The following is a 19,403-nucleotide window of genomic DNA, read 5'->3' as shown; positions in this document are numbered from 1 at the left end:
TTGAAAATTTGAAAGTGTGCTAAATATACAAAAATAAAGCAATAAGCTTTTTCATGGCAATTGAGATGGTGTGCTTATTTTTTCATAAAAATGTGGGTTTATGTTTAATATATTTCAGAAATGATTTTGTCTTGTATATTCCTTGTTGAATATTGAATGTAATCAAATGCAGGGGTTCTTTTTTTTTAGGAATGCAGTTTCTGCGAAGATAACCGCTTTGCCCGGACTGGTGTGTGCATTAGCTGTGATGCAGGAATGTGTCGGTCCTACTTCCATGTCACTTGTGCACAGAGAGAGGGGCTCCTGTCAGAAGCCGCTGCAGAAGAGGTGGGGGATAACAAGTGTATTAAAAGAAAAAACACTCACATAGTCAGTTTTGGGGGGAAAATCATTTGCAATAATTAACTAGAAACAGAAATAAAGAACCGCACCTGACGAAGTAGACATACTGTCTGAGAAAGTTCACGTTAAATAAAACTTAAAGGTGCCACCTCTGTCTTACTCATAAATGTTCTTATAAATAGGGTTGCGCAATTAATAGAAGTCCAATTACGATTACGATTATTCCACGATTACAGAATTGGCATAATCATAAAAAACGATTATATACAGTATATATTTTTATACATTTGAAATATTGTTAAACAAATGCTCATTTTACAATGTCTAGTGCTATGTGTAGTGTGCATACATGAGTTCAAAATTTCAGAATTCTTTTGAAATTGTTTATTTAAATGTTGTCACACTTCTGACAATTTATAACTCTATTACAGTGAACAACAATGTTTGTTTATCCACAGAAACCATGCTTGAATTTATATATTTCTGACCTTTTTTTAATATACTCTAAGATAAAATAAATTTTTTGAATATTGTTTCCATTGATACAATTTGTTTTGTACTGAAAAACACAATTGTTTAAATACTTATTTCAATTATTACTAAAATAATCATAATTTTTTTTCATAATCGTGCAGCCCTACTTATAAATTTGACAACTGTTTGACAAATTTGAGGGAATAAAAAAAGTACGTAAAATGAGCATGAAAAATAGCGCAAGCGAACATAATAAAGAAATTGTCTCTGACTACGCACGGCAGTCGGAACGTCAATGCTAGCTGGCTTGCGGACGATCGCTGGGACATCCAGTCCACATTAGACATGGAATTCCAAATAATGCAAAATGCATAACACTTCATGGAAGATGATTTTCTTCGGGTTGTAGGAGTATCTTGCTTTAAATACAAATTAATGTGGCTAATGGTTCTTAAAAAAAAAAAAAAAGTAAACTAATAGTGGGCTATGTGAATGTCACATGACCAAACACAAAAAACAGGTAAGCCGTGATGGTCTTTACATGAGCCCTTGGTCACAGTGTTGTCATTGTCATTCGACAGCAAGTCGCAGTACAAGGCAAAATGGCAAAATGCAAACGGATGGAATTTTATATCTGCTTAATTAATTTTCCACCAATGTAATATTAATCAGAATACTGTGTTTAGACTAGTGGGGGTTGCATAGCGCTCAGCCTCATTCGTTTTGATGAGATCCAGCTCAGTCTGTTAAAACATTGCAACACTTTAAACGAGCTTTAGATGGGATGGCTGCAAGCAGAGTCCACAGACTAAAAACTGGTTGATAGTTTTTAAATGTCTGACAATCTTTCAAGCTATGAAATTATCTGACCGTGTAAATACTCTTCTAGATATTTCTACAGAAACGTGCTAAAGTTGGTTTCAGAGTCGTTGTTAGTGATACAGTCTTCTATTTCCCCTGCAATCAATTTATGAAATTTGTCACTCAATACCAGTGACGTACTGAATCGCCAATGGGTAGCATTGCGATGTCCATGGGGGAAAAAAAAAAAACATCTGAAGATAAAGGCATGTGATCTGAAACAACAATTGGGTGATACAAACTAATTGTCATTTTCAGCATTTCTTAAGCACCAACAAACAAATAATCTATGCAAGAAAAGCCCTGATTACAGAACCTTCAAGGGTCATCATCCCCTATTATCGGACATTAAATTACAAAGAGCCTTAACGTTCAGTGATTGCGCCTGGTTGTGAATGGTCCAATTGAGGATGGCGCAGTTCATGTTCCCTCCAAAAATATCAAAACAGTCACTCAGGGTGGGCAGACCTTCAAACAACCTACTCATAAAGGAAGAATTGCTCAAATTTGGTGCGTACACATCAGTGCTGTTTTGGCAGGCATTTCGCCTCAATTAGTCATTCCTATTTGTGATAGTTTTAGTCTAATTTTAGTTGGCGAAAACTCATAAAGGTTTTAGTCTTTTCTTAGTTGATGGAAACTCCCCAAAAATGTTTTCAGAAAATTAGTCCATTTTGGTTAAAAATAGGCATACAAGGTTTCCACCCAATAGCAAAAACTTTCTGGTCGACTACTAAGGATTATTCATTACAAACAGATAAAATTGGTAACCGTGGAATCAATGCTCATTGCTCCAAAATAAGCCAAGAAGCAAAACATTTTATTTGGCAACTTTTGTGGCTTTATTTCACTTAAAACAACATAAATAAACAAAATAAAAATGTTTGGTGGTGGATTTCCGCAAGCGTCGGCACTCTCCACCTGCACCAGTGAATATCCAGGGAACAGACGTTGAGAGGGTCTCAACTTACAAGTACCTGGGTGTTCATCTGAACAATAAACTGGACTGGAGCGACAACACAGACGCTCTCTATAGGAAGGGTCAGAGCAGACTCTTCCTACTCAGGAGGCTGAGGTCCTTTGGCGTTCGGGGAACACTCCTCAGGAACTTCTATGACTCGGTGGTTTCATCAGTCATCTTCTATGGAGTGGTCTCCTGGGCAGGAGGCATCTCGGGCCGAGACAAAAAGAGACTGGACAAACTGGTGAGGAGGGCCAGCTCTGTCCTGGGCTGCTCCCTGGACTCTGTGGACTCAGTGGGGGGCAGAAGGATGACGGCAAAACTGTCATCAATGCTGGACAAACCAGCCCACCCATTCAATGACACTCTGAGAACACTTTACAGCTCCTTCAGTGACAGACTTTTACACCCTCGCTGTACCAAAGAGAGATTTCGCCGCTCCTTCCTGCCGACTGCTGTCAGGCTTTTTAACAAGAACATTGGGTCAGGCCTACAAACAGGAGGGCATTAGTGCAATTGTGCAGTCCTAGAATGCAATATACACTACTACTTTACTTTCAGCCAAGGGTGTACTTAAACATCGACCAATGATGTATTTTGTTTACCATTACAGTATTCTTATTACAATACTTCTATCACTGTAGTATTTCTACCACTGCAGGATGTTCACTATTACAGTACTTTTATCATTACAGTACTTTTATAATTACGGTATTTCCTATCATTGCGGTACTTTTACTATTACAATACTTCATCATTGCAGTATTTTTCCATCGTTGCAGTACTTCTACCATTATAGTACTTTTATCATTGCAGTACTTCTACCATTATAGTACTTTTATCATTGCAGTATATTTTATCATTGCAGTACTTTTACCATTACAGTATTTTTATCATTGCAGTATTTTCTATCATTGCAGTACTTTCCTGTCATTTCAGTACTCTCACCATTACAGTACTTTTATCAGTGTAATATCTTTATCATTGCAGTATTTTCAATCATTCAGTAGTTTTTATCATTACAGTGTTTCCCCCTCTGTATAATGGACAGGCATTAGGAGTGTTTCCTTACACTTAGATACGTTTATACTGTGTATATTTGCATGCTTTTTATGAATGTCTGCTGCTAATGTTATACATTAACGGCTACATTACGCCGCCGACTCTGTGTGATCTATATCTTTGCTGCTGTAACACTTCAAATTTCCCCATTGTGGGACTAATAAAGGACATCTTTATCTTTATCTTTATCTTTTCAACAACATAGATTTGCAGCAGACGTGTTCTATTACACAAGTACAAATTCTATCAAACATATGTTTTCTTTACTTGTAACAGCTTGTTAATAGAACAAAGTAGCCTAGTTTTAGGAAAGCGCTTCTCTCCAAAATGACTCTTGTGCTAATGTGGTGGGCGGAGCTTGGCTGGTGTCTCCCTCTGCTTTACCGTCTCTCATTTGCTGTGTGCAATGCGTGCGGTGCGCCCTGCATCCTGTCCCGGTGGTGGACGTGCCCAAACAAGGATAGGTTGCACCAGCATTGCAATTTTCTGAATGACAGATTACATTTACAATAGGAAGCGATGTCATAAAATGTCAAAAATACTTCTGACGGACCACACGCTAACAATTTCGTCCTGCCTCGTCTCATCACCCAAAATTCATGTACGTCAGGAAGGGTTGGGCAATAAACCGAAAATTTACCGTTACAGAAATTTATTACAATGATTTACATAATTTTGCCCATGTCGGTAAATTCGGTGTTTAAAAAAAAGACAAGCCCAGTCTTTTCTGTCTGCGGCAATGTTCATGCCCCTTTTAGACGGACGGCTACAGCGCGTGTAGTCACGTGACTCCACCCAGCTGAACAAGAAAGAAAACAGATGACGCGGTCGTAGCTGGCGATTCAAATCCAGAAGCGGCTGACACGGCTGAAGACGAAGTAACATTAGTTGAAGTTGTTCCTGTCGCGCTTGTCCCGAAAAGAAATTTGACATCTGTCGTTTGGAAATGTTTTGGGTTCCATAAAGACGATGTTTGAGCAAAAGAACACGAACTACAAAGTGCGCCGTAAGCACCAAAACAGCGCGTTCAACCGTTACTTTTTCACCAACCGTTACTTTTTCACCACCCACAAGACAAGCATGAAGCAAGGTTGGACAAGTTACAACAGCCCATAACGGAGGCGACACCATACGAGAGAACGTCTCCAAGGCGGACGCGATAGCCTAGCACATAGATAAAAGATTTCGCTCCTCTAGCTACAGTGGAGCGCACGGGATTTAAACGCCTCATGAAAGTAGCCGACAAGAGGTACGAAAATATTTGTTGCAAACCGTACTTCCCGATATGGACGACATCGGGACGGGAGCTTAGACATGTCAAGCATTTTGCATCCACATCCGACTTGTGGTCGAGTCGCAACATGGATCCCTGTTTGAGCCTGACTGTGCATGACATAGACGACAAGCGGCGACTGCGCACCAGAGTACTCAAGACGGCACATTTTCCCGATGATGCACACGCGTTTATTTGGCTTATATTGAATTTTTTTTCACTTTATTTAGCATTTTCGTATTTGGCATTATATATATTGTTTACACGAGACCACACCAATCGAGGGCTTTGCACATATGACAGCTTCTTGGCGCAATCTATTTGCAGAAAAAGATTTTACGAAGAGGTATCCTTTCTCTCCTGTTCTTTGTGACATTGTTCAACTCATGCAAAGCAAGCTATTTGGAATGTTTATACAAATGATTTTTGTACTTTTATTTGTCATTGAAAGTAATGTGTACCAATTAGTCAATAAAAAAAAACAGTTATTATGTATTTCCTGCATTTATTTGATTTTGGTCCACGGGGGGAATTTATCGTGCATTTATCGTTATTGAGGTGAAATTGCTCAATTTATCGTGATATTGATTTGAGGTCATATCGCCCAGCCCTAACGTCAGGTCATATTTTCATCATTAAACAGTCACATTTAGCTCGTCATCGTCTTATCGTAATGAAAATAAGGGGCGTTAACGAAATTATTTTATCATCCTTGATGAAAACAATACTGGTACTCATTAACTAGTAGGACTGGCAACCAAAACAGAGTACCCAAAACTATCAGGAATATGTCATTCCTTGTCAGAAATTTCACGAGTCAGTTTAACAGAAACTGAATTACTGACTAAAATGGTGACTCTTCCTTTGAGTCGAAACTAGAACGAAAGACTTCAGCGACCCAGGGTGATTTCAGTCGGACCCGGTCTTTGTTTCTCATATGGGTCTCCTGCAAAAAGAACGTTTTGAATGGGAGCACACCCTGCGTCGCTCGGCTGCACCACATAAGCCCCTACTTGTCCAACTGACAAATCTTACATTTGAGCTTGTATAGTTATCTATGGGAACTGTCAGTCAATACAAAAGGCAACTAGTTTCCAAACACAACGTCACACCAGAGGGAAGAGGGAGTAGTTAACTCAAAGAGCACTGCCTCCAAAATAAACAGTCCACTAAGTCTGATTCCAGACTCTGTAATTCCCCCAGACATCCCTTCAGTCCAAGCATCTGGTCATAGCTGCGCTCAAAGTCTCTGTCTTCACCCTGTCTTCGAAATGAAGCCGCACCATCTATGTCAATTGTTCTCCAAAACTTTGTTTATTTTCCTGAATGAAGTCCTCAACCTTTTTTGGGTGGAAAGGTCGCTACCTCTTTGCCGTAGCATGGCAGTCGTGCGAGTTATGTGTCCCCTGATGCGTCCCCTCTTTCATCTGAGGGGAGAACTGTCTCTGCATGTCGGACAGCTTTGTTTTTGTTTTGTTTTTTTTGCAGCTGCCAATACTTGCCGTCGGGCTGTGTGGCCTAGAAACCTCAACCGTTATTATCCTTGGTCACTTATCCTTGTCAAGCCTGCAGCTCCAGTTCATCACTCAATATCTTCTTCATGATAGTCATTAATTGTGTTGCCTTCTTTTTTTCCATGTTTCAATCCAATCAGTTCAGTTTTTCCATCTCCCTCAGTTTTCATGGTCGTCGAAAAACAACTCCACATTGAAGCATTGCGATCCATCACATTCAAAATGCATCTTTCAGCCTCATCCAGACAGATTTGCAGACAACTTCCTGTGTTCTTGAGCGCCGTTATGGCCGACTGTCATCGTCACTCACCTCCTCATTCGTAGTCCTGCTAACAGCAAACATTTATGGAGAGTTTACAGTTAAAGGCTAAAATTTGCATGCAGAGTATTGGAGCGCTTCTATTGCGCTGCCATTTCCAGGAACCTCCTCACATTTCTCCCCACGTTAATGGCATGCAAACAGTTGTTTTCCTGAAAAGTCAAGTCAAATTTATTTGTACAGCCCTTAATCACAGACAGTCTCAAAGGACTTCACATCCACAATCGACATCCCCTGATGTACCTGATGAACCCCTAGGAGGGCAAGAAAAATCTCAAAACGCCTTTAGGGGAAAAGTGAGAAACCTTGTGAAGGTACCACAGATGGGGGAATCCCCCTCCCGGGATGTCCAGGCTGCAATGGTTGCCATGTAAAAGGATGCGATACAAAGTTAGTTGAAATAATGTGAGAGTCAGTCAAATAAAGCGCTGCAGCTGGAGTGGGTCCTCACCAAGTTGATCAGAGCCGTAAACTTTATAGCCGCACCTCCGAGGATGTGGTCAGCCTTCGATCTTGTACCGGTCAGTTGTTGTAGGATCAAAACATCTACTTCCAAATGAGTCACCATCACCTAATTCCCAAGCCAGGGGCAGAAAAGAGAATTGAAGCGACAGGGAACAGTCTAACAAATAGTTCAACTAAAAGCACAAGTATATAAATAAGTCTTTAGTCGTGTCTTGAACATTTCTACTGAGGTGACCCCTCTAGTATCTGTGGTTAGTGCATTCCAAAGCTTCGGGGCCCAAATCGAAAACGCTCCATAACCTGCGGAAAAGTGAGTTTTGTAGACGTGAGAAATCCATCCGACTCCGGTAAATAGATCTCCATCTACTATTTGTAGCATTCAAATTAATGCAAATATTTTCTGATCCCATAGGATATTGCAGATCCATTTTTTGCCTACTGCAAGCAGCATGCAGATCGCTTTGATAGGAAGTGGAAAAGAAAAAACTACTTGGCCTTGCAGTCTTACTGTAAGGTGTCGCTGCTTGAGAGAGAGAAACAGCTCACACCTGAAGCTCAGGTACGATCTCACATAGTTGGTGAAGAAGAAGATATACAATAGTACTTGCTCATTGTAATTCATTTGTGCATTGAAATGCAGGTGTAGTTTCCTCTTATTACTTTTAATTCAAAATGCGTCTCCACCCGTAGGCCCGAATCACGACCCGCCTGCAACAATACCGCACAAAAGCAGAGCTGTCCAGGAACACCCGACCTCAAGCGTGGGTGCCAAGAGAGAAGCTGCCGCGACCTCTGACCTCTAGTGCCTCAGCCATCAGGAAGTTAATGAGAAAGGCAGAACTAATGGGGATCAGCACGGACATTTTCCCAGTGGACACATCTGACACCAATGCGAGCATGGATGGCCGTCGGAAACACAAGCAGCCTGCGCTCACTGCAGATTTTGTCAATTACTATTTAGGTAAGTAAATGTGGCGCCACCAAATCCCAGCAATGTCATTTTGAGCCTCGACTAGCTGCTGATGTCGCACCACCTAGCTAGTGACAAGCCTGGCTCCTCATGCTGCAGCACAGGGTTGGGTTACTTTAAAAATGTTTTCTGATTCAGTTACAAGTTGAATGTTAGGAATGTAATCCAATTATTGTATTTTCACAACCATAGGACGCACCACATTAAAGGGTGCAGTCTCAGTTGCGTCTGATTTTTCTGTTTAAAGCACATACAAAGGGCCCACCGTATTATTGGGCGCAGATATGTCAACACACGCTTCAGTGCTAAAACAATAGCTAGCGTGCATGCTAGCATACGTTTTTGAGAAAGACTGCTTTGAAAAGGCAAAATTGTGTTAGTCACATGTCATTAGAAATCCTGCAGGTGCTAGGGCAGGTTTTGCGATAACTCAACCTGCATTGTGTCAGACACATCGCCATTAACAGTACGTGATCACTCAATGTCATGGGAGGGATGTCAATAGTCACCACACTTATGATAAGACATAAAGACCAGCTTTCTCCCGCACATACATACAGGTCTCTTGTCAACTGACTGTCTCAAACTGTGACCGACAGAAGTTGTAACTCAATGAATGTCTCCCAGTCAATTCTGCTGTGTTGTGTAGTCTCAGACGTTGCCAACAGAGGGTGCTAACATGCACTGTGAAATGCTCCCAGTTAGTCATATGGGTTGCTTAAGAGAGTATCATATGTACAGATGTAGAGATCCGTAGACAAGCCGCTCCACATTATAGAGCGACCCGTCTATTTCGGAGAAGATTTAGGACTTTAAAGTTTACCTTATGGTCATAACAATCTGGTACCAAAATATGAGTAAATTAATTTGAATTCCTTTCACTACTTTTGGATTACTCCAATACCATATATGTTAAAATTCAAATGAACAAAAATAGAAATATATTTTTACGTGTATGTATGGTCTTTTCTGTCATGGATGTTTAATATGCATGGTTTTGGAATGGCGGAGGAAGCCTGCGTACCTGCAACTTCAATTGAAAGCACAAGAATTGTGAAGCAGAGAAGCTGCCACTTGTTAACCGTGCTGCAGAGATGCATGAGTGAGTGAGTTAGATGGATGGCTGTATACAATAGATTGATAGATACATACATCTACCTAGCCTATCAAGCGAGGTAGATAGCTTATTAGCAAGCTAGCTGGCTAACTAGCTAGCCAATATTTTTGTAGTATTTATATCTTTCTATATTGGTATTTTACATTACTTTATCTACTCTTTCTGTTATTTCTATGAAATTTCGTACGTTAACCATTCTATGAAATCTTAACTATTTGGTAGAGGTCAATATTTTAAAACCTAAAAGGCCTGTTGAAAAAATTAACATGATTGTTGTTATTGCTCACTCAAGGCAATAAGAAACGCAAACAAAAAAATATATATTTCTTTTCTATTGGTGGGGTAGTCAAAGAGAAAAGACCATGCATTATTTTTTAAACCTCTTAAAACTGAAAGTCTTTGCTCTTTTTGTGAAGAAATTGTGATGATCTGCTACTTTGTTTACTATTCTGTGTAGCTTGCGGAGTCTTGATTACCAAATGTTAACTTTCTTAGAAAACTTCTCTAGTAAAAAGTTTTTTTCCCATTAAATTTGTGATTGTGATGCCAGATGAGGCAGAGATACCATACCTGCAATTAAGCTTAAAACTACACGAATTTAAAAAGAAATTGAATTCTTATCTGACATAGTCTTTGATTTTCCTGTGACTATGATTTTTGCTATTGATTTTTTTTTCCCCATTGATATTCAGAGCGTAATATGCGAATGATTCAGATCCAGGACAACATCTCTGAACAGAAGAGCTTAAAAGATAAGCTGGAAAATGAGCAAGACAAACTCCATGTGGAGTACAACAAGGTGAGCAGACAAACTAATCCATTCCGTTTTGATGAAACAATCAGTTGAGTATGTTCTTGAATTAAGTAAATTAATCATATATGGCGCATTTGCTCAAATGAAGTTGACGGAGTTGTGATGAAACCTTATTAGTACGTCACACAAAGCAAGGACACATCAGCAATTCATAGTCTTAGAATTAATGTTGATAGCATCTGTGTCGATTCTCAGTCCTTCAGTCAATTAGCTGTTTTCAATATCAAGGTAAGTCAAACAACAGACTCAATTCAGTTGTCGATCCTTTCATTGCGATAACTTAACCCAATAATGTGTTTTCAACATTCCTCACTACACAAATGTTTTTTATTTAATTTACTGCTTATACTGTACATGTATCTACAGTTTGGTGTTTGATTTACATACGCTCGAGAAATGCTCTTGGAACATGAAGAAGCTACCCACAAGTTTTCCTCAGACCTCCTTAACTTTAGCTTTCTTGTGTGGGACCTGATAAACACTAGTCTGAATGCGGCTCAAGCACAGTGCCTGAGTGTTCAAGGCAGCCTCCGGCTGATGTACTCTGGGTGACGATAGAGGCACGCCAGGAGAGGCAACCATCTTGCTGAGCTGAAAACTAGAGCTACACAACCAACGCTGTCTAGCCTCTTGCTTTGCAGAGCTGAGAGTCAACATTACCACCACCCACCCAAAGTGAAATCAGGCAATGCTGTACTCTTAATATTTTTCGAAACTTAGATCTAAAGCAAAATACCAGACTATGGCCATCCAACTTCAAAAGCACATCTACCGCAAGAACCGAACAGCCACCTTGGGAAAAAACAGAATAGTGGTGGACCCTTTGTTTACAACAGATGGTGCATAGATGTTCATGTTGATGGTGAACTACTGATCAGTGAACAACGTACCTGACGGTAAAGTGGAGGCCATTTTATTCATAAAGTCAATTCATATTAGCACGAGTGCATGAAGTCATTAATAGACATGAAACTGCGACCTAGACAGTCCCCTGTGGAAGCCTTGGGATCCACACAGTGCGTCGGTGATGAAGAGGTACGCTCCATGTTGCGTCCACTATACGCTGCATTAGCCTCATGAAAATGGGGACTTCAGAAGATCCCATTTTGTCCGACGTATTCCATCTGAGATGCCAAGAGAAAGTACCTGGTGTAACTGGTAGGATACTTCATCACTAACTCCAGATACATGTGGTAGGGCTTCCATACGTCACAGATCTCCGACAGAAGAGCAGCAGTAGCAACAACAAACTCAAAACAAGATACCAAAGACTCAAAGTCAAGTGCCAAAAAACAATGATGGGGACAGCCCTAATACTGAGTCTCATGCTGAGGCAAGAGCCATAAATAAAAAAAAAAGCGTTATAAAAATAGGCAGACGGGGTGTTTAATGTTTAGTCAGAAGTTTTTCCAAAGAGAGGGACCGGCAGCGGAAAAGGCTTGATACCCTCTGACCCTCCGCCTAGTCCTCTGTACCTCCAGTCGCGTCTGGTCCACTGACCTGAGGCACCGGGCAGGTGCACAGGGGTGAAGGAGCTCAGAGGGGTTCATTGGGGTGAGACAATTTAAAGATTTGGAAAAAAATATATAATCTTTAAATAACTAAAAAAAATAAGGATAAATAAGGAGCAAGTGAAAGGATACCACAGTTGGAGTTCTGTGCGCCCTGCTAGAAACGTAACATCATAGAGGTTTTCCTTTCTGGTTTTGAGATGATGCACAGCATAAAGTTAGCCCTGTTATGGGTTTTTAATGACATTCTTCATACTAATGACTCTGGAGACTGTGTTTTGTGTTTTCTTGGTTCAAACTGCAGCGTTCGAGATGGTGTATCACAGTATTCTGATGGATTGCTTGCAGCACCAGCTGGACATTAGTGGCAGCACTCTTGAGCATTTTGAATGATATTTGGCTGATAGAACATTTTGTGTTAGCCTTTGTTTTGTTTTTTTTGGGAGTACCGCACTGCCTTACGGTCATGGTGTTCCACAGGGTTAAATTCTGGGGCCCCTGCTGTCTGCATTGTATCTGCTGCCCTTAATTTCCGTCTAAAGAAAACATGATATTTCCTTCTATGTGGTTGGCTGTCAGATCTATGTCCCGCTGAGCAAAAAAGACTTTCTCATTGTGGCCACTTTTTTCCTGTCTGGAGTAAATCGAGGCCTGAATGGCACTGAATTTCTTGAATTCCGATGAAAACGAAACAGTAGTTATCGTGTTTGGTCCCAGTGGCCCTTGTGGATCCGACAATGTTGACTTTGGCCTTCTGTCGCTTAATTTAAGCTAACTGTCTCGAATTTGGGTGTTTAACTACACAGTGATTTCGATTTAGACCAGCAAATTGGGGCCGTTGTCATCTTAGGCAATGGCTAAGTTTTAAGCCTCTCCTTTCTCAAACAGTACTTTGAAACAGTAATTCGTGCCTTTGTCACATCATACAAGATGGATGAATGTAATGCAGTTTATTTTGGAGTCAGCTGATCCTCCTTTAAGCATCTCCAGTTGGCCCAAAATGCTTCTGCTCATCTCCTTAATGAAAAAAATCATTACATTCCTACTTAAATGTTTATCTGTGCAAACCTCTCCACTCTGCAAAAGTAGAAAAGTCTAAAGCCTTCATAATTGCACATTATACTGTAGATTTTTTTTGGTGGACTAACTAAAGTTTTTACTTTTAGTTCTATTGCCAAACACCTATGGCAGAAATAATTGTTTCTAAAAATCTGAAGAGGATGCAATTGTTATGGCACTGAATAATTGCAATATTAAATTGTGTGTGGGGCACTACTGATCTAATGTTTTCTTCTCTGTCGTGCATGAATGCATGAAGCTCTGTGAATCTCTAGAGGAGCTGCTAAATGTCAACGGAGACCTGCGGAGTGAAGGCCATGCTATGTGGACTCTACTTGGGGACATCCTTGGCCAGGTACCACCATCACTTTTTCACACTTAGTCTTAATCCAGTTCCATCTCCATGACTGTAAAAGATTTCCGGAGTTGTTGCATGCAATACAGACCTGCAAGCAGCAATGTACTCGTTTAACAGTTGTAAAATCCATTGTAATTGTTGATTTTAGTTTTCTGTTGCATAGTGAATTTTCCCAATTTACAACCGTACTCTGAAGGCTTGATGTCCAAGACGAGTGAAATTCGTTTTCAAGTATTTATTTTTGTATTCTTAGATAGTTTTGTAGTATTAGTGCAATTCTGCAATTTGTATAGTTTTGGTTCCATTTTAAAACCCCCAAAACATTTACGATTACTTAGAATTTTAAGGCCACAATATTGCCTTCAATTTAAACTGTGCCGTCATTTCTAAACATCTCAGAAATGCTGGAACAAGCTGCAGTTTAATCGAAGTTGAATGTTGTATCATTTCATTAATTTCTACATACCTTCAAGAATTCAAGCTGTAAACTAATTGTGGTTATATAAGAGCAGCTGCTTGCTGCTGCGACATGCCACAATTTACATCTGATCCGATTAGTCGACAAATCGTGACTGCTGTTGGTGATTAGTCGACTACCTAAATAATCGTTTGTGGCAGCCCTACATAGTTAAACTTAGGTGAGAGTTAGTGGGATCCAATCACCCACAAAGCACATCTACGCTCCCTTAACTAATTAATTATTCTGTGGGGGCCTTTTATCACGGTCAAGATTATTTTCATTGACAATAATTACATTTAACATGTAAGAGCTTATCTCTTGGGAATGAGTGTCAAATTTTGCTTCCTGCCACCACCACCCAAAAAAAGGCACCTAGACTTTGGAGATATACTGGTTTGTTTCTAGATTACTGTCCAGGTGCTCTTGATCAAAGAAATCACCCCACCCCCACGGTTTGTGCTCTCCGTGTGTGCGATCTGGGTCCCTCTGTGAGGCAGAACACAAACTATACAACAGCTTGTAACTTGAATTTCCCCTGGGCATTATAACCAGTATTATAAAATTGCAATATTATAGGGAAGAATCGTGGATACAAAACTCAGGACAAAAAAGTGTCTTTGTGAGCATCATTATGGTTTCACGCCTAGGAAGAGTACCACAGAGGCATATTTTGCCTTGTGGGTATTGATTGAGAAGTACTGAGGAAGGTCAGTAGTAGCTGCATTTTGTCTATGTCTTTGTGTCGATCTAAAGAAATCCTAACCCAGGGTACCCAGGGTGGAACTGTGATACTATATGAAGAAGTAGAGAAGGTAGAGGAGTTCTGAAGGTGGAGGCAAGACTTCATCAGGTATCACTTAGGAATCCATTCCTCTTGCAACAGTGATGGATAGGGTGACAGATAATGTTAGACTGTAATCCCCTTGGGTCATGGTGTTCGTTGATGATATTATCTGCAGTGAAAGCAGAGAACAGGTAAAGGAACATTAAGAAAGGTGGAGTCACACACTGGCGATAAATGATTAGGTGTCGTCATTGAGTTCCCTACAAAATGTCCATGCTCTCATATTAAGCACCCAATTCACTATTGCACAACCAGGAACATGGCTATTTAAACATGCTCAGCCTATAGTGCTGCAGATTGAGTGCGAGTGATTTAGTTGAACTCTACAATTATAGCATTCAGCATTTTCTCGAGTCCCAGGCACCAGAATCAGAATCAAAATGCCCTTTATTGTCCTTATACTCAGTGTGCAACGATTGGAGAGCTCCCTCCCCAGTGCATTTATAGATAATAAAATAAAAATAAACAAAATAAATCAAAATAAACAAAACGAGTGTTGAAAAAGTGCACTTGGTGCCACATTATGTTGCAGTTCTACAAGGCAAAGGTACAGTTCAGCATAGAGATGTCTCTCGAGAAGAAACTGTTTTTCAGTCTGTTTGTCTTTGTGTTGATGTACCCGTCGCGCCTGCCAGAGGGAAAGGGGTCGAAGTGGTCTGAGCTCTTTTGATTATTGTCCTTGATGATCTTGTCAGCTCTCCTGAGACACTATGTGGTGTAGCTGTCTGACTGGGAGGGGAAAGGGCAGCCAATAATCGTCTCCGTTGTTTTGACTGTCCTCTGAAACCTCACTCTGTCTGCCTCAGTACAGCTGCTGAACCAGGTGGAGACACAGTAAGTAAGCAGGCTCTTGATGGAGGAGTGGTAGAATGCCAGCAGCAGCTTGGTGTCCTTGTTGCATTTCCTGAGGACGCTCAGGAAGTGCAGACACTGCTGGACCTTTTTTATCACTGCTGTGGTGTTGTGTGTCCAGGAGAGGTGGTACTCCCAGGAACGTGAATGTGTGGACCCTCTCCACACACTCGCCTTTGATGTAGAGGGGGAGTGGTTCACTCTTGTTTCGCCTGAAGTCGATGACGATCTTAGTTTTTTCCGTGTTCAGCTATAGATTGTCTTCCTTACACCAAGCTGTTAGTCTCTGGACCACTGGGAGACAGTAGGCAGTCGCTTCTATAACAGCCCCATGGTTCACTGGAGAGTTACGGTATATACAATATCCAGAGTTTGGTTGTGCCCTTGCGCAGAAGTGTGTTTCTTCTGGCAATGGTGGCTCACAAGCAGTGTCACCATTACCATCAAATATCCGGAGGGGTACTTGGCTGAAAAATTTTTCACTGGGGGATGCGTCATTGGAAAAAGCTCGAGAACCACTGGTGTATGGAATTCGGTTGTACCAACAACTTTGGGAATATGGCTGCACGCCCATTTCACCGCTAATAATGTGATTTTAAATTTTCTCCTTTAAGGTATATCCCTGAGTGCTATTGAAAGATTGCTCTGTCATATGTTGCCAAAACCATCAACAGTTAAATGAAAGCAAAGCCCAATGGGACAGAATTCGCTGCAAAATGTAAACCTAACCCCTTTCAGTCACAATAGTGAGATAATATACTCTGAATGGTCGATGCAAACGGTGAAGCTCCTTCTTAGAGAGGCTCTCTTTACTCCAAAGAGTGATCCTAATGTATAACAGTGTTTTCTGCAAAACAATAACAGAAGTTGTCAGTGGCGACCTTATATGAATGTCTCCTGGTTTCAGCCACGAGGTTGTCTATTGATAGTACATAGATTTGCACGTCCTTAGTCGCAATCTATGCTGCAGATGAAGCAAAATTGAGGTTATGAAACATAAAAGACAGCCAATAATAAAATCATAATGACAAGCGTATGCCAGGAACTGCACGATGAGCTCGGGCTGTGCAATTAATCGAAATTCAATTGTGATTACGATTATTACATTAAATGATTGGCAAAATTGGCATGATCATAAAAAAAGATTTTTTATATCATCAGTGTCCTGTGAAAAATATGAATCAATTTTTTTCAGATTTTAATTTTCTTTTCGTGAATGGAGTTTCCGCGTTTCAGATGTATTAATGTGAAAATTAAATAAAATATAATAAAATTGGACAGGTGATTTTCACAGGACATCGAAGATATACGGTATACATCATTATATACAGTGAAACCCCGCTACTTCGCGGTTCACCTTTCGCGGGTTCAGTGCTTCGCGGGTCTAAAAAATATTCGGGGGCATTGTAGTTTCGCCGAGCGGCACGAGGGGGCGCTGGAGCGGTTAGACGGCCGGCGTGCGCCGAAGAGGAGAGTGGACGAAGAAGAGAGTGGACGAAGAAGAGCACGTTCCCCCGGACACGATTGGTGGCGACGTTTCGCGCGGTTCGGACCGTACCAGACCTCCGGCCGGCGTGCGTGGCAGTTAAGCCGTAGAGGAGCACCTTCCCCGGGCACGGGCGGTTCCAAGCGGCCCCTAAGTTTAACCGAATGGAAGCTCCAGAGGAGGAGGGCATGCTCGCGTCACAGTTAAGCCGAATAGGAGCACCTCGTCCGCCCGGGCACGAGCGGAGCGTGAGGCTGTCAGTTATGAATGAATAAATAAATGAATGAAGAATGCCACCTTTCATTTCACTGTCATGATCCGTGCCTGTCATGCCGCGTGTGTTTTTGTTTTTTCAGCTGTGTGGGCGTTCCTCCAGCGATCGTCTCGCGCCATGCCGCAGCTGCTGCGAGACGCGCTGATTACACTGACTATATTGTGATTATAATAAATATCTTCGTATCACCACCTTTTTTCCCCGTGTCTGCGTTTGGAGAGTCCTGCTCAATCCTCCAGCTCTGCTGGAGGATCATAACATTCACAGGGCACACCGGACGGCGTACCAGCAGGTAAAAGTCGAAGTAATTAAATAAATACAAAAAGAAGTAATTGAATAAATACAAAAATAATGGCTGGGGAATAAAAAAATAAGTTTTAATAATAATTTGTTTTTTTTTTGTTATAACATGAATTTCACTCTCTCTCTACCCATATATATATATATATATATATATATATATATATATATATATTTTTTTTTTTTTATATTTTTTTTTAAGCATTTTTGAAGGTGCGCCGCTACTTCGCGGATTTTCAGTTTTCGCGGGTGGTCTCGGTCCCCATTAACGCGATAACCGGGGGTTTACTGTACATAAAACAATGTTAAAATATTACTCAATTTACAATATCTAATATGTTAGTGCATATATATACTTTAGTTCAAATTTGAGCATCCTATTGAAATTGTTTATTTAAATATTACAACAGTTCATTGGCAAAAGCGTATAGCAAGTAAACTTCAATGCATTGTTTATTTATACATGGAAACCAGTCGGATTTTACATTTACACCTGTTTTTAGGATAAAATATATTTGATTTGTCTTCACATTGTTTCCAGTAATACATTTTTCTGTTTTCTACCCCCAAAAAATAATTTTTTGAATAATTGCGATTTCAATTATTACTAAAATAATCGAGCAGCCCTATGGTTAGTATATACATGTTCCCAAGGCCAGAGAGTTTCTGGAGCCATCTTTAGAGCACCAACTCTGAACTATTGAATACAGGTGCCAGGATTTTTTTCTCTAAGGTGAGGCTTGATCAATATGTCGGAAGGCTGAGGGGAAAAAATGACTTCACTTGAGTGCTCCTCTCATTTATTTGTATGATGGTAAATGGTCTGTAACTTCTATAGCGCTTTTCTACCTTCTGTACTCAAAGCGCTTCACACTATTTTTATCTACCTACTGATGACATACTTCCTCCGGTTTCCTCCCACATTCCAAAAACATGCATAGCAGGTTGATTGGACACTCGAAATTGCCCCTAGGTATGAGTGTGAGCGTGAGCGTCTCTTTGTGCCCTGCAATTGGCTGGCACCCAATTCAGGGCTTACCCCGCCTACGGCCAGAAGACAACTGGGATAGGCTCCAGCACCCCGCGACGCTAGTGAGGAGAAGCGGTACAGATAATGGATGGATGGATACTGATGACATACCATCAGGAGCAACTGGGGGTTCGTATCTTACTCTCAGATACTTCGACATGGTCACATGGCCGGGGATCGAACTCACAACCTCTAGGTTAGGATATTATACATGCGCAAACAAATAAAATTATTTTAGCATTTTGCCTACCTTATACCAATACATTTGAAAATAAGTAAGTAAACATTGTTTATTAATTTTTATGGTTTTACTAATTTGTCTGCAGTTCATGATTTCTGTTCAACATTTTGTTTCCGATAATGCCATGAGGTATTAGTTCGCGCATTACTATGTGTGGCATTATGGTAAAAAAAATGCTGTTATTGTGAAACCTCTATTTTGCGGAAATTAACTCATCATGGGGAGTTTTGGCACCACAGTTTAAAATAAAGGATCCCCTCGTCACTTACAAATGTTTTTATTACTAAATACTGACAGGCAGAGCTGGGCACTTGACCCTTTTTTGCAGGTCAGTCCCCCGCCCTGAAGCCGCTATCTTGGTACTGTTCCGACCTTTACCCTCCTGCCTTATTCATATAAATTGTCAGCGCCCGACCTTGTTCAACCTGATACATTTTGATGATCCTATATGGACGTTTTCAAGTGCAGAACTGTGGCTCATGGATGGAACATGACTACTTTTGGAATTGTGTAATCAAGTTACATGGTTGTCTCCCTTTCCTCAGAAACTAAACACTCCAGCTGTTCTAAAAGCCCCCAAGGAGAGGAAGTCCAGCAAAAAAGAGGGGGGAACTCAAGGGAAGCCATCAAGCCTACCAGCCATTCTCTACAGGTGGGAAATCACACACATTGAAATCTTAGTGCACCTACGTTATAAATACCAAGTACCGGCGGCAGAAACAACAGGACGTCTTGCCATTTCCTATCTTTTCTTCAGCAATTTAGAAAGTGGTTTGAATGCTAATTATTGTATATTGACACACATTTTGATTCTCT

The 19,403-nt window shown here is 40.7% G+C and overlaps 1 protein-coding gene across 2 annotated transcripts in view; it reads left to right on the top strand.

Moving 5' to 3' along the window:
* Nucleotides 1-19,403, top strand: part of LOC148321111 (PHD finger protein 14-like) — a 98,507-nt gene that overhangs the window by 12,722 nt on the left and 66,382 nt on the right. For both annotated transcript variants that reach the window (XM_088319319.1, XM_088319320.1), the window contains exons 7-12: nt 190-327; nt 7,684-7,830; nt 7,962-8,232; nt 10,051-10,157; nt 13,002-13,097; nt 19,133-19,239. In XM_088319319.1, the coding sequence (XP_088175445.1) occupies nt 190-327; nt 7,684-7,830; nt 7,962-8,232; nt 10,051-10,157; nt 13,002-13,097; nt 19,133-19,239 (866 nt within the window). The remainder of the gene's footprint in view (nt 1-189; nt 328-7,683; nt 7,831-7,961; nt 8,233-10,050; nt 10,158-13,001; nt 13,098-19,132; nt 19,240-19,403) is intronic.

This window comes from Idiotropiscis lumnitzeri, chromosome 16 (genome assembly GCF_059441095.1).
Source record: "Idiotropiscis lumnitzeri isolate Australia: NSW breed Sydney's pygmy pipehorse chromosome 16, RoL_Ilum_1.0, whole genome shotgun sequence".
In the NCBI taxonomy this organism is placed as follows: domain Eukaryota; kingdom Metazoa; phylum Chordata; class Actinopteri; order Syngnathiformes; family Syngnathidae; genus Idiotropiscis; species Idiotropiscis lumnitzeri.
This window is presented reverse-complemented; position numbering and strand designations above follow the sequence as displayed.